The sequence below is a fragment of the Nymphaea colorata genome, chromosome 14 (assembly GCF_008831285.2).
Source record: "Nymphaea colorata isolate Beijing-Zhang1983 chromosome 14, ASM883128v2, whole genome shotgun sequence".
Lineage (NCBI taxonomy): Eukaryota > Viridiplantae > Streptophyta > Magnoliopsida > Nymphaeales > Nymphaeaceae > Nymphaea > Nymphaea colorata.
The window spans coordinates 12356290-12372867 of record NC_045151.1 but is presented as its reverse complement, the minus strand read 5'-3'; the positions used below and the strand labels follow the sequence as shown (position 1 = coordinate 12372867).

Sequence of the window (16578 nt, the reverse complement as noted above, 5' to 3'; positions counted from 1 at the left end):
GTTTCACGAACTACGCATAAACGTGGAAACTAAAACCGGATACGCTGCTCCCTATTTTACCTAAAAACCTAAAAACCGAATCGTGCCAGTCATTGCTCTCGAAATATCTTCGATTTAATTCTTAAAAATAAGACGTCAGTTGTTCCAAGGAAATAAATAGCTCTGGCGGATTTCGAAGGCGTTGAAAGAGCCATTATAATTTGAAGCTAACCGAGGTTTCAAACGACGGGTGTCGGTAAAAATTATTACCGAGGCCAAGCTTTTTATTGTTTAAAATTAAAAACAACGTTCAGCAGACGTCAGTAATAGCTTATTTTTTGAGCGTCAATGGTAGCTTATTTAACTACATTTTCGATGCCTTGGGGAACATATTTGACATCGACTCACTCACATTCTCTTTAGCGACAATCTTTCTAAACATCAATTAATTTTTTTACCGATGTTGCTTTCTCTTGGTTATACTCTTGCATTATACATACATTGTACGTTAAACCACATAAAAATCTCATCACATAATGTAACGGCAGAAAGATAAGGGCTTAGGTTTTAGTTTAAATAATGGGGTTATCCTTGCTCACTCGAAAATATTTTTAAACATTTAACTTCAAATATTTAAAAAAACTACATTCAACCGATTCGTCTGCTTTTCACCCGAGTCGGATCTTGGTTTTGAGAAAATGAAAAGGTCCCCAAAGGCTTGAACTGTCATCGCCACGATCTCAAACTGACAATACAAAATCTTGCCAACGCCAATCGGCTATCCCACGATAACAATTTTCTTGGCCCATTAATATACAGATATAATGTTCTAGGGTGCAGTCTTTTGTTGGTTTCGCAAGTAGTACAGTCGTTTGGGGCTGTTTGGGACAAATAGTCCTTCGAGATTGTTTGGGACTAGTAACAATTTTATACATGTGCCTTAAAATCATCAAAAACTTTTTAAAGTATTCAATGAATCTAACTAATTTTGAGTTTGATGAGTAACATAGGGAAATGTCTAAGAATTGTAACAGTTAAGAATAGTAACAAAATGTCACTGTTTCATGCATTTGCCTTCAGAATTGGGTAAGTTCATGGAACAATTTAAAAATGTATCATGAATTTGCCTCAATTTTTATAAGAGAGAATCGAGAAAAGAATGCAAGAGAAAAAGAGGGAGGCACGAGCACGTTCCGCCAAGCAGCCACGGAACACTATGGAATGCATAATACTTTTATTTCACTCCTCCTTCTATTTGACATTCCGACGTCAAACATTTGCTTCATTTTTCCGAAGACAGAAGGCCTCTTTCCTGCGCAATCAAAAGTCTTTACAGTTATTATTCCCAAACAATCCCTCGGGTCAACACTTAAACTGCACTATTGTCCCAAAAAATCAGGACATTGACACCCAAATCTTTCTTAATATTTAGGGATGTGAAAAATGACTGGTGTTTGAGTAGTATTTTAGGAAATACCAATAACAAATACGTTTTCCATTTCGGAATCAAATACTGGTGCTGTAATAATTGGTAACTGATAGTGTTGATGTCCTATTAATTGTCATAGACAAGAGAGCAGTTGATATAAGAAGCCAATATTAATTGTCATGATGATAGACAAGAGAGCAGTTCGATATAAGAAGCCAATAGTTTGTCTAGCCACTCCCCCCTCTTCATCCTTTTGAAAAGCTGGTTAGGTGCAGACATGCACCATACCATACACAGCTTTTAAGAAAAGACCAAGTGGCAGAGATAGAAAATTTTGATTGAAGGGTACTAACCGATCTCTCGCTTAGGAGAACGAGTGACTACAGGGCACTGACTCAGGTCTGGTGTGGGCACCACATGCGGCTAGATTTACGTCCAGCTTAATCACAATACAAGATTTCAGGGGCTGGCATGGGCAGTGGCCCACGCCAGTCACACAATAGCTCCGCTACTGCCTTCGGCCCACTTGTGTTGGGCCCTAATCCATGTTTGGGGGTTCTTGGCATGCACAAGAATCTGAACAATGCATTGGTGCACAGGCCTGTGCATATAACTAGGTTTGATCTTCTTGTAATTATGTACACGACTATATACAGCTATTTACATGAGACTCAACGGATTTAAACTGGGCGAGAGTTATCTTACTTGGTAGATAATGTTCTTATCTAATTAGCATATATTTTAACGTTGATTTAGAAACAAAAATAAATGAAAAAAGACTATATTTTAGCAATTAGGGTAGGCAAAATTTCAGGAAAAAGGTAAACTAATATTTCAAAGAACATTTGACAATAACAGCTTTTTATCCTTATACATCTCATGCCACATAGGGTCTTAGTGTAGCTAGTCGTGTAGTTGTGGAAAGACGGTTTGTTGGCATATCTAGTTGGGTTGGTGTGTTGTGCACGTAGAGAGTTTTTGGCCAGTTCTATTTGGTTCTCTCTCTCTCTCTCTCTCTCACGCACACACACACTTAAGAAAAACAAAGTCTCTAAATCTCTCTCTCTCTCTCTCTCACGCACACACACACACTTAAGAAAAGCAAAGTCTCTAAATTAAAGTTTTGGGTGAACAAATTAAGACCAAATGTGTAAAAAAAAAAAACAACAAAGAAAAACGCAGAAATGTGTATGCATGGATTAAATTGCCTAGATTTAAATTAAGCATTCAAGTACATCTATACCAACACGGATGCCCACCCAATTCATGACGATAAGTGTTAATATAAATTAATATATTTCCTCTGAAAAGTGTTTGCTTGCATGCTTTCCTTCTCCTTCTTTATTCTGAGTCTGAGGTGTATCGTCGTCTGAGCTTGTATCCATCTCAAGGCACTAAACCTTAGACGTGGGAACCCTTGAAGGCGCGACCAATGTTGTCTCCATTGGCCTGAGTTAGCCCAATCGAATCAAATTAATTAGCGACAAACCATTTGATTCATTGGTTGATACCGAGGTGTCATGTGTTACCCATTGTTTAATTAAATGTCATTCTTTGAACTATTTTAAGCTCGTATAATCTTTGAATTGTTTTTTAAATTTAATTATTTCCAAAGAAAAAATATGGTAATATTAATTCATATCGCCTATTTACAATTTTTAATTCTTAAAATTTTTAATTTAATTTTATCAAAAAGTAAATACAATGATTTTTTTTATCTATTCACAATCGAATCAGTCGAAATGGTGAATCAAATCAACAGTCAGCAAGGTTTAATTTATTTTTCAAATTTTTATGACACTGGTATGGACGGCCACTTGTGGCCTTGAGGCAAGACCCTGTTAGATTTTTTATTACTTTGCTTAAAAAAGAAAAATTCTGGTTTAACCAATGACCTTTTATATATATATATATATATATATATATATATAGTAGTGGTAAAAGAAAGCTCCAGAATAGTAAATGTGGAACAACTAACAAGCTAGTTAAACTAGGGATTGTAGTTCAACACTCATTATAACCCATTTTATATTCGTCTCTCCCTCAGCGGTGTTGCAAGTTGCCACAATGCTATAGATGTAGGGGTGGAGACAGGTGTAGTCATGATATGGGTAATTGTGCAAACATACAAACTTCAAAAAATAATTATTTTTATATTGATATAACAGCATATTTTTTTCTCTTTTACATTTGGATGCCCTCTAAACATTTCAAATTTATTATTAGTGTTTTTAATAAAAAATTTCTGACTCCACCCTCAAATATGACATCTAGGTATTATCGAATGGCAGGGCTACGTTTGGCTCAGGGTGGGCAACCTAAAAATTGCAGACTGATTTCAATTCTTCTGCAGGATTGGAGAGTTATGCAGTTGAATAAAGTTTCAATTCCAGACTGACCTAAAGCTGCTTGCGGAGAAAAGTAAGCAGCAGAACATAACAGAGAAGGTGATCGTGACTGCGAAGTTGGGATGGCCATTGAAAAGCTTGTTGTGAACAGGCGCAAAATCAATTATTTCATAATAAAAAGCATCCGGATACAAGCAACTGCTACCAATCATAAAACTCACTCAATTACAAATGCCAAATGACGTGGCACAGCAGTATATATAAGCTATCGTATGCGGGCAGCGTCGCATTATCGCATACGCACATAAAAGGCAAGAGCACACGAGCCTCTAAAATGAAGGCAAATGTCCATGCTAAGCGCGGCCAGTCTGGAATGGCGTGATCAAGGGGAAGTGGGCTTGTAAGGAACTGCGGGAAATTCAGGTAAAGTTGGCTTGGGAAAAGCTGGGAAATCATGGGGCAACTCAGGAAGAGTAGGCTCAGGCAGATGAACCTCCGGAAGTTCATGAGGGAGAGTTGGCTTGGGGATCTCCGGGAATTTTGGCAGCTCCGGAAGATGATCAAATGGGTTGGGGATTTCCGGGAACTTCATCTCAGGCAGATCATGGTCTTCAGTTAGCTTGGGAAAAGCTGGGAACGCATGGGGAAACTCAGGAAGAGTAGGCTCAGGCAGATGAACCTCCGGAAGTTCATGAGGGAGAGTTGGCTTGGGGATCTCCGGGAATTTTGGCAGCTCCGGAAGATGATCAAATGGGTTGGGGATTTCCGGGAACTTCATCTCAGGCAGATCATGACCTTCAGTTAGCTTGGGGAACTCTGGGAATTTGAGCTCCGGAAGCTTGGGGATCTCCGGGAATTTAGGCTCAGGCAGAGTTGGGAATTCAGGTAGCTTGGGCAAGGTTGGTATTGTTGGGAAAGGGTGTTGATCATGTGGGTTCACCTCCTCTGGTGCCTTGGTGGTCTCATCAGCTTCCAACAGATAGCGACCACCCAAACATACATGACTGCTTAGCATTGAAAGAGAGAGAAAGAGAGCTAAGATGGCACTGCGGCCATGATCAGAAGAAGCCATAGATGCTGAAGAATGAAAATGACTCTGAGCTGATCTGTATGTGAGATACTAAGCTGTAGTGACTGCGAGTAGGATGTGCAGTTGGAGCTCGGTATTTATAGAACAAAACTTCGACGGGCAGCATGTTCAGATGCTATGTACTTGATTTGAGGTTTTGAAACTGGTTGCAGGGTTGGCCATCCTTCCCACTGGTCATTGCTTTATCTGTACGATAGAGTTTGCTGTAGATGTCTAATATCATTAGGTAGTCCAACCACTCACCAAGACACGTAGAATTATATACCTCAAACAGTTGAGTAGTACTCAAATCACATTATAATCAAATGGGTCGACGGCCTGTGACATATACTTCGTATGAGTTCAATCTCTGTAAGGAATATGCAATTGTATAATCGAGGACAACTGACGAAATCTAAATTAGATTATATTGATTTCACCAAAACAATAAGTATTGAAAATTAACTCCTGGTCCTGTATTTTGAAATTTCCTTAAGACTTGAATTACTGAGAGTTGGATGACTGGTACTACCTCGTTACGTACTTGGACTTACCTGCATATCAAAACTAATATAAACAAGTAAATTCATGGGGTCGAAGAAATAAAAGATCATAAATTTATGATGGTCCTGAACCCCTTCTACCACCTACACTCTAAGCAGGCCGAAGAACCATTCTTGGTTCAAGTGTTCAAAACATTAAGGTGTGTAAACAAATAACAATCTTCATAAAACTTTAAGCAATTGTAGCACACCCAAACACTGGAAGTGTTTTTTTTTTTTTCAAAATAAAAACCATTAATATAATTTTTTCTTTCATTTATACTAATGTGAACATATGGTCAAAAACCCATTTTTTGTGCTCGTTAAGCATTCTTTGTAAGCAATATATGAGTTTTTGGGTCTGTATGTATACTATGTTCATAAATCACAATTCATTTACATTAAAAGGCATAAAAAATAAGCAATATCATTAGCCAAAAGTCATGTTTTATTCATATTTCAGACTTATGGTCGTTTTCAGAGATGAGTCTTAGAAAAGAGCTCATGATTTAACTCAACAATAATATGAGATTAAACATTATGTTCGCAAGAAAACTAGAAGAGTTAATTTTTTTAGAGTGTTGTGAAGATGTCAAGAAGCAGACGTCCAATTACATTGAAAAATCCCTTAAAAACAATTTTCGAAATTTTTTTTATTAAACAATGGTCGATTTGGACATAACCCCTCTTAGCAGAATTTTGACAGAATTGAATATTTATTTGAAATTCAATATCAAAATTAACTATAATGTTTTAGCCTTTGTAAATTCTTCTCTAACAACTTAAATATATCAAGAAGAAATGCTGGAAAACCCAACGTCATTTGAGTATGTGATGAGTTATTAAAAATTTAGCCATCACTATTCAAAATAGAGCAAAAATTACAGTACGAAATTTCATCTCTATTGTAAACCCTATAAATCAATAATCAAAACTCCAATAGCCAAAATTTTGAGGAGAACATGCATCAAGTTGTTAGCTTTCAATTTTAATAGGTTTCATTAAAATTCTAACTTATAAATTTGGATAAATAAATTTGTTACCAAATAAGAAAGCATAATTTACTCGGATTTAAAACTAAGGTCTATTTTGAAAATTTTTTACAAACAAACCATAAATCAATTTTTAGTAGGGCTGGACATCGGGCCCGAAACTCAGGCCCGGGCTAGGCCCGATATTCGGGTATCGGGCCCAACCCTGCCCAGTACATTAATTTTTTTAATTATAAAATAATTTTTAATATAAGTTATATTTTAAAATATATATTATTAAATTTAAAAAATAAATAAAAAATATTTTTTTAATATTATGGGCCTGGGTAGGGCTCTGCCGGGCTGAGACAGGCCAACCCATCGGGCCTAGACCCATTTACGGGCGAGGTATCGGCCCCCGCCAGCGGCCCGGCACCCACCTCTAATTTTTAGGAAAAACATACCTTAAACTCTTGCTTAAACACAATGGACACAATGAGCAATCATTCAGCTTAGTCTTTCTTCACTATCCATCATCAAACACTTATTTTAAAGTCATACGCCCATTCAAACATAATTAGCAATACTATAAAATAATCAAACAATCTGGTTTAACATGCAGTCTTGTTTAAGTACCAATACAGGTTAGCTGCCTTAGCTTAGGTTTTCCGGTGAATCTAACTCTAAATTACTTTTTGGAAAACTTATACAAATTCATCTTGGCGAATTCACAATTTGTTTATAAATAAAACCTAATGCTCTTAAAGAAGTACCAGGAACTTAAGCTAAATCCGTAATGGTTGGGTACCAGACAAATTTTGAGTAGAAATACTGCATCCAAGTAAAAGAAGGACCTCAAATTTCACTTAATCAACAAGAACATGATAAGGTGAGAAGGTGTGCCAAGACCTCCCTTTAAAGGCCTTGCCCAAGGTGAGAGTAATCAAAATAAAAGCCCTCTAAGCCTACCACTCTAATGCATTCATTTGGAAGTTAAAGATAAGCAATAGTCACTTTGAAAATTTAAAAGGGCATCTAATTTTTAAAGGTCTAAAACACTACTAAGCATTTATTTCATTCTCTATCAAATATATCTGAATAGATTATATAATATAAATTTCATATATAGACATGAGAAGGAGCAATTTAAGTCATTATCGTTTCAAATTAATAATGATATGTTTTTCCTTAACTCTTTTCCATTAAGCCCACTTTCTCTACACATTAAGCATAACTGATTATTTGGAGCATCATAAATTAGCATTTCATGGTAACCACCCACTAATAAGAATAATGGAGTCTTAAACGGGAATAATTCTCACTTTTTTGGAGTAATACTTAAATTTCAGGGATGTCGGTTCTTTCATATGTAAATGTTTTAGGATATTAAAAATGGATTTTGACAAAAACTATTAATTACACCTTTGCCACTATATTTTGTTCAAACTCAAATCCTTTTATTTCAAATCTTACTATGTCATTTTGGATCCAAATTTGATATCTAAAATGTAATGTAGACTCCAAAATATAATAAACCTATGAATTAAAATTTTTCATAAAAAAATTCAAGGTCGATACTGTTTAGCTTAAGTGGGTGCTTCAATGACTTTTTTGAGGAGCTTGTAAAACAAGTTGTATCTTTAATTTGGTCAAATACATCAACGTATTTCAAAAACATGGCTCCTATAAGTTAGTGAGCTAAGAACTTTATCCATGTTCCTCTTCTAGTGTCTATCCATCCATTTGGCATTACAGAACAATTATATTTCTTGCAATGTTCTTTATATATTTAACAAACTCTTCTGTTCGGGCAACTTCTTGCAAGTGAAGATGCAAAATGAGACTTGATGTTCAGTGCAAGAGCATATGACTGGTAAACTGTAAGAGTGATCGTAAATGATGTCAACTCTAATTTTTTTTATTTGTGAAAAAGAAAAATCATCAATACACATTTGCCATACTTAATGTCGTATCATTTATAGTGTAGACTCTAATATAATTGTTAGGCCCGCACAACAAGGTAAAGCTATGAAACAAAGACCCCTTCAACTTTATTACCTGAGCAAGAAATCAACACAACCAAAGCCTTTCAGTAGTATGAGATTTGGCAACCTACCATTGACTTAGTAAGAGAAAAACCAAAAAATGCAAAATAGTTTGGTATTCCTAGTTTGGTCTATAAAGATGTTTATCTAAATCACAAATTAATGAGATATTGAAAAAATTAGGATTTTAATGACCAAATTAGAAATTTAGAAGTTTATTAACCAGAATATTTTTCCATAGCAAGGTATATGGTTGTTCTTCCTATGACTATGTGGACAGTTTTACTATGAGTGCTGTTCGTGATTCTCACACATCTCTTGCTTCATGAGGCTTAGCATAGCTGGTTGGATAGGTAGGCAGACATACGGTTTGTCAAGGGTGCGCAAAGGTCCACGTTTAAATAAAATAGAAAAGAAGCGGCACAAATGAGTATGCATGGACTAAATATGCTGGATTTAATTAATTAAGCATTCAAGTAGATCTATACTAACACAGATACTTATCCAATTCATGAAGTGTTCATATCAATTGCTTGCTTTCTTTCTCCTTCTTTATTCTAAGTCCAAGGTAGCTGTATCGTCGTATCCATCTAAGGCACAAAATCTGAGACGTGGGAACCCTTGAAGGCGTGGTCCAATGTTGTCTCGATTGGCCTGAATTAGCCCAATTGAATCAAGTAATATTTAGGGCCAAACCCACTGGTTGATAACGAGGTGTTGAGTGTTATCCATTGTTTAAATGTGTCATTCTTTGAAATATTTTAAGGTCTATTGTTTAAGTGTGTCATTCTTTGAAATATTTTAATGTCTATTGTTTAAGTTGTCATTCTTTGAAATATTTTAAGGTCTCATAATTTTTGAAACCTTTTTTTAATTAAATTCAATTTTCTAAGAATAAAGATGGTAATATTCATTAATATTACCCACACTATTTATCAATTTCTAACTACTTTTTGAATTTAATTTTTTTTCAAAAAATGAATGTCAATATTCATCTATTCACAACCGAATGAGCTGAAATGATGAATCAAATCAACAGCCTGCAAGATTCAATTTGTTTTTCAAATTTCTATGACACTGGCATGGACGGTCACTTGTGGCCATGAGGCAAGAACCAGTTAGATTTTCCATTGTATTTCTTAAAAAGAAAACAATTCTGGTTGAACTTTAACCAAAGACCTTACCAAGATATATAGCAGTAAAAGAAAGGTCCAGAGTAGCAAATTTGGAACAAGATACTCAGACTAGGTATTTGTAGTTTAATATTCATTATAACCCACGTACCTTACCTTCAGCTCTCCGCCAGCGGTGTAATAAGTTGTTAAGATACTATTTCGAAGATGCAGGCATAACATTGTGTGGGCAACTGTTCATAGTTACATAAAATACTTATTTTTATATTGATACATCATAGTAATTTTTTCATTTACATATTAATGCCCCTTAAAAATTTAACATTTATTATTAGTGCCTTTAAACAAAAATTTCTTGCTCTGCCCTTATCAATATGGCAAGCAGTTTGCATTAACCAGTGGCGGATCCATAAGGGGGTTGGTGCAATAGTTGAGACAGAGGCCAGTAGGCAGTAGGTGGGTGGTTCTTATTTCAAATCTCGTGACATCAATCATCTGTGTTGTAAAGAAGGGGGCCACCGACGTATAAGCTAAAGTACGGTAGAAGCGGCACTTCAATACACCAAAACCAAACCCTATACCTTAGAGGAAATAAGAAGTTGAGAGAAAGCTTTGTCCCTCCAACCACGATCAACAGCGTAGGGCAATGTTTGCTTGCTCAGGGTGGGCTAATTTCAGAATGCTTTATCACTACAGGATTGACGATCTTGGGTGCTTCGTTTTTGTGAAAGCGAAAAAAAGTCAAACGCCAAGTGACCAAAGACAATTTCAACTAACATTGACGTGATGCATGCTCTTTATGCCAAAGTTAGGGAGGACGTCCTCTCACTTCTCCTTGCTCTGCTCTAGCGAGAAAGGTTGGTGGAGTCAAAAGATTTTTTCAAAAGAGAGGGTTGCTATATAATTGGTAAAAATTCATGGGCACAAAATAAAATTTTTTAGAACATTTAGAAGTAAATTATTAAATTTTCAAAAAGTTGAGGGGCGCCCCCTGCCTACGATCTCATCCCATCTGCCCATAGACAACATGTACATAAATCGAACTGACAATATAAAAATTTTGCCAACGCCAATCGGTTATTTTCATGAGGAACCAAGGTGGCAAGCGGAATCGACGCTGGCTGGTACAAAAATTTTCGTGTGCCAACACAGTTAATGTTGACGCCCATATTTAAATAAAAAAAAACTTTTTGTAAAGACAAAATAAGAAATTGAAAAAAATGGAAAGACATTTCCTTTTTAATAATTCCAAAAATCTTTCCGTTTTTTCATTTGGCTTATGTATGTTGCGTGCGCTCACACACAACTCTGTCTAAAGCGGAATGCCTCCATTTATAGAAATGACTGCGACTTGTAACTTGTGTGTTAATCAGTGGGACGCTCTAGCCCCAATTAAGGTATGTATAATTAAGCCTGAGCACTGGATCGAGCGGTCGTCAGATACCTATACCTAGGCTTGACTTCGGCCTGAGCCTTATCGAGCCCGGTACTATAACAGGCCGTGCTCAGGCTTTAAACACTGCCCGCAGAGGGCCCGAGAAGCCCGACGTCCATCAAGACCAATTTTTATTTTTTATTAGGTTAGGGTCGCACCACGTTTCAACTTCATTTTCGATTGAACGAACGTAGCTGCATAGTGTCGAAGGCTCGAAGATCCTGCCCAAAATCTACACTGACAGGTATAACTAGTTGTACCCATTAACCGCGGTCATCAGCATATCAGTAGGCAACGCGGTCGCTGTGGCAGCAATCGATGTGTTGGTGGCGGGAAGAAAGGGAGGAGGAGGTGCACCTGCAAGGAAAAGCACAGGCTGGAGAAGAATTAGAGGGAAACCGAGAGAGGCAGCCTGCAACAAGAAGAGCAGAGAGGATTTAGGAGGGAGCAATTGGGAGGGAGGGAGGGAGACGAAAGTTATAGCGGCGGAGAGAAAGAGAGATTGAGAGTGAGGGAGTCTCAGCAAAAAGGAGATGTAGGTGGGAGAGAGCAGTAAAAACGGGCCGGGCCTTAGGCTGGCCTCATAGTATTGCCAGGCTTAGATTTGAACATTTTTATTTGGTGGGGTCGCCCGACCCGGCCTCATGCCCAGCCCAATAGAGGTTTGGTTTAATAATATATAGATATAACATGCATGAAAATCAAACTGACAATGTATAATTTTGCCAAGCAACCGATACTGTAATCCTCCATAAAGAACGTAAACAGCAAATGTCTGTTACAAGAGTGAGCAGGACACCTGGCGTGCAGTGCTTTGGTTGGTTCACAAGTAGTATCCTTTGGGGTTGTTGGGGAACAAAATACTTATATGCATCAGCTCCAAAAAATAAGTAGATTCATAGAACGTTTTTTAAAGTATATAATGAATTTAGCTCATTTTCAAGTTTGATGAGTAACATAAGGAGCTGTTTAGGTAATAGGATGTTATGCTCCGGGGCAAGTCCATGGAACTTCAAAGAGAAAGAACAAGGGAGAGATAGAAGGAGAAAGAATGCAACAGGAGTCATTCCACCAAGCAGTCATGGAACGCTGTGGAACATATAATACTTTTATACTCTTCTTCCCCATATTGGGCGTTTGATTGTTACATGTTCAACGTTTGCTTCGTTTTTTCATCAACAGAATGCCTCTGTTCCATTTCGATGTGTTGCTGTGCAATCAAACAGCTTTTAAGGGGAACCGAACTAAAGGTTTTAAATTTTGACTAAGGCCAAAATAACATGTTTCAAAATTTTTGTATAAAACAAGTGAAATTTTCTAAAAATTTACATGATTTTTTTTTTAGGTGGGGCAAGGGCTCCGCTCCTGAAATCAAATACTGCTGGTATTGTAATAGTTGGTTACTGATAATGTTGCTGTCATATTAATTGTTGACAGTTCAATGATCACAAGAGAACACTTCATTATAAGAAGCCAAAAGTTTTATAAGAAGCCAAAAGTTGCTCGCCACTCGCCCCACTATATTTTTGTAGCTGTGTGCGCGACTACATACACCTACTTACATATATACATGTATGTATTTGTAGAGAGAGAGAGAGAAAGCCAATGGGTTTAAATTGCACGAGAGTTATCTGAATTACTAGATATACGTTCTTAGCTAATTAACTGATATTTTAGAGCTGATTTAAAAATAAAAAAATATTCTTGTCAGCCATTGGGGTAGAATAAAAAAATATTCCCAAGAACATTTGACGATAAGAACTTTTTGTCATTGTATATCTTTTGTTCCATGGTTTAACATAGCTGGTGGGGTAGGTGAGCACACAAATTACCATGAATGTTTGGCCTTTAGGGGCAAGTTGGCTCTCTCTCTCCCCTCTTTTTCTTTCTTGGACTTTAGAAAACAAAAACGAAAAGGCATTTAAATTGCCTTTATTTACCTTAAGCATTCAAGTAGATCTGTACCAACACAGATGTCCATCCAATTCATGCAGATAAGTGTTCAAATAAATTAATATGTTTCCTCTGAAAAGCTTTTACTTGCTTGCTGTCTTTCTGCCTCTTTATTCTGAGTCTGAGGTAGCTGCATAGTCGTATGACTCGTATCCATCTTACGGCATTAAATCTTGAGACATTGGAACCCTTGAAGGCGTCGACCAATGTCGCCTCAATTGGCCTGAATTGGCCCAATCGAATCAAATCAATTAGCAACAAACCCATTTAATTAATTGGTTGATACCCAGGTGTCATGTGTTTCCCATTGTTTAACTGTGTCATTCTTTGAAAGATTTTATGTTTTCTAAATTTATTTATTTTTTAACAATAAACATGGTAATATTAATTAGTATCACCTACTCACAATTTATTAAATTTCTAACTATTGTTTGAATTTATTTTTTTAAAATAAATCTCATATTTTTTTTTATCCATTCGCAATCAAATCAGCTAAAATGTTGAATCAAATCAACAGCCTGCAAGATTCAACTGATTTTTCAAATTTTTATGACAATGGCTTGGACATCCACTTGTGGCCTTGAGCAAGAACCAGTTAGATTTTCTATTGCTTCTGTTAAAAAAAGAAATTTCAGGTTGAACTCCAACCAAAGGCCTTACCAAGATATAGCTGTAAAAGAAAGCTCTAGAGTGAAACTGGTAAGGTGCACATCATTATCCACAAAAATTTGTGCACAAATATGTGTAATAACCAAAGTACCCATGAATATAAAAAAAGAAAGCCTTTTAAAGGACAAAAAGAGTAATAAAAAAGTTAAAAATTTAAAATGTACATTTCTTTATATATATATATATATTTTTTGTAAATACTCTAACCCCCTTCCTTTTTCTTTCTATGTGTATTTGTTCTTGCACCACCAGATGCATGCAACTCCGTCTTGCTCCCGAATACTAAATTTGGATCAAGCTAGCTAGACTAGGGATTGTAGTTTAACGCAGCATTATAACCCACTGCTACGATATATTAGCTTGGTATTGAATTATTGATCAGTGGCGGGGGCAAGTTTGGCTCAGGGTGGGCAACCTAAATTTCGAATGTTTTTCTCCCTCTTGCAGGGTTGGAGAGGCATGTACTTGAATAAAGCTTAATATGTGGAACGTATGATCTGAAGCTGTTTGACGAGACGAGTGAGAAGCAGAGCAAAGCAGAGCCGAGAGAGCAATCGTGACTGCAAAGTTGGGATCGACATTAACGAAAAGCTGTTGTGAACAGGGGCAATATTATTCCAGAATAAAAGCATCCGGATACAAGTCAACTGCTACCAATCATATAAATTACTTAATCACAAATGCCAAATGATTTGACATAGCAGTAAATATATAAGCTCTCTGATGTGGGCAACCTCGCTTACGTACACAAAAGGCAAGAACACACCGAGCCTCCAAAACGAAGGATAAGTGTCCAAGCTAGTCCAAGCTAAGCGTGGCCAGTTTGGAATACTGCAACTGCAGCTGGTAGCGTTCTGGTAAATGGGCTGCAGTAGCATCCTACATATACGTGACGTGATCATGGTGAAGTGGGCTTGTAAGGAACTGCGGGAAATTCAGGTAGAGTTGGCTTGGGAAAAGCTGGGAAATCATGGGGCAACTCAGGAAGAGTAGGCTCAGGCAGATGAACTTCCGGAAGTTCATGAGGGAGAGTCGGCTTGGGGATCTCCGAGAATTTTGGCAGCTCCGGAAGATGATGATCAAACGGGTTGGGGATTTCCGGGAACTTCATCTCAGGCAGATCATGACCTTCAGTTAGCTTGGGGAACTCTGGGAATTTGAGCTCCGGAAGCTTGGGGATCTCCGGGAATTTAGGCTCAGGCAGAGTTGGGAATTCAGGTAGCTTGGGCAAGGTTGGTATTGTTGGGAAAGGGTGTTGATCATGTGGGTTCACCTCCTCTGGTGCCTTGGTGGTCTCATCAGCTTCCAACAGATAGCGACCACCCAAACATACATGACTGCTTAGCATTGATAGAGCGAGAAGGAGATTTAAGATGGCACAAGGGCCACGACCAGAAGAACCCATAGGTGCTGAAGAATGAAGATGACTCTGAGCTAATCTGTATGTGAAATACTAAGCTGTGGTGACTACGAGTAGGATTTGCAGATGGAGCTCGAAATTTATAGAATAAACTTCGATGGGCAGCATGTTCCAATGCTATGTACTTGATTTGAGGTTTTGAAAATGGTTGCAGGGTTGGCCATCCTTCCCACTGGCCATTGCTTTATCTGCACGACAGAGTTTGCTGTGGAGGTCTAATATCATGAGGCAGTCCAACCACTCACCAAGACATGTAGACTTATATACAACAAACATTTGAGTGGCGCTCGATCACATTCTGGTCAAATGCGTCGACGGCCTCTGACATATACTGCTCATGATCTCCATCCCGGTAAGGAATATGCAATTGTATACTCCAGGACAGCTGACGAAATCACTGACGAAATCATACTATGTCGATTCCACCAAAACAAATGATATGAAATAACTAATATTAAATGGTCCTGTATTTTGAAATTTCCTTCAGACTTGATTCCAATGGGAGTTGGATGACTAGTACTCTCTGGTTACGTACTTGCACGTGTATATATATATATATATATATATATATATATATATATATATATATATATATATATATATATAAACTAATGAAAATAAGGAAGTTGCTCCATTGTAAAAGGTGCACTCTATTGCTAAAACCCTGTTGTCAAACAACTGCTGTCGTCTCTATTGCTAAAACCCTGTTGTCAAACAACTGCTGTCGTCAATAGTCTCTTTGTGATTGTTTTTAGCAACACAAAGAAGAAAACCATCTGTCTTGATTGTTTTTAGCAACACAAAGAAGAAAACCATCGGGCGACATATGGTGTCCGGCTGATTTCAATTCCTCAAGCAAAGCTCGTCTTTTTTTAATTGGTGATTGTTCTTGCAGTTTACTTCAAGTAAAAAACTAAGAAAGCTTGGGAATATGATTATATGAGTTCAAGCTGGAGCTCTATGTGTAAACCCATTTTTCCTCTCTGATACAGGCTGATATGTAACCATTTGAATCTAAACTTTTCAATTTAACCCATTTTTGTATCTTGCATTTACTTTCCAACCTATTCCAGACTACTACTGAGTACTATCAGCTTTAAGCACTCAAAGTAAATTCCAAACTCTGTTCCAAGTTACACAAAAATAGATTTCCCATATCCATTTTCTTCTGTGTTCTAGGGTGATGCCGACAAGTTATGGCCATCTTTTTTCTTCGTTAAATATTGTGTACTTGAAGTTCTTTTTGTATCAATTTTAACCTGACACTATGTTCTGTATTCCAAATTATTTCGCTTCTTTGTACGAAGTTTCATAAATTATGATAACATATATACATAAGGCATAAATCATGTTGCTAGTTACATTTGTTTTTTTAATCTAAACGAATTTATGAAAACAATGAAGAGTATTTAACTTCAGTACTTGTTCAAATGTGCTCTAGTTACGTTCACAACTAGAAGCACTACACTTGCTTCCACTTTCATTTTCGTTGAGCCATATTTTGCATTCATCTAGTTGTACATCATTTACTAACGTGTACAATTGAGCCAGAATCAGATGGGTTATTTGTACGTTGGATTTTTGT

The 16578-nt window shown here is 37.0% G+C and overlaps 2 protein-coding genes across 2 annotated transcripts; both read right to left on the bottom strand.

Moving 5' to 3' along the window:
• Positions 1 to 4138: 4138 nt before the first annotated feature.
• Positions 4139 to 4828, bottom strand: LOC116267487 (protein PELPK1-like). Its single transcript, XM_031649216.1, has one exon. The coding sequence runs from the start codon at positions 4826 to 4828 to the stop codon at positions 4139 to 4141; it is 690 nt and encodes a 229-aa protein (XP_031505076.1).
• Positions 4829 to 14153: 9325 nt separating this feature from the next.
• On the bottom strand, positions 14154 to 15068 carry LOC116267726 (protein PELPK1-like). The gene has a single exon (XM_031649598.2). The coding sequence runs from the start codon at positions 14976 to 14978 to the stop codon at positions 14472 to 14474; it is 507 nt and encodes a 168-aa protein (XP_031505458.1). The 5' UTR covers positions 14979 to 15068; the 3' UTR covers positions 14154 to 14471.
• Positions 15069 to 16578: the final 1510 nt, after the last annotated feature.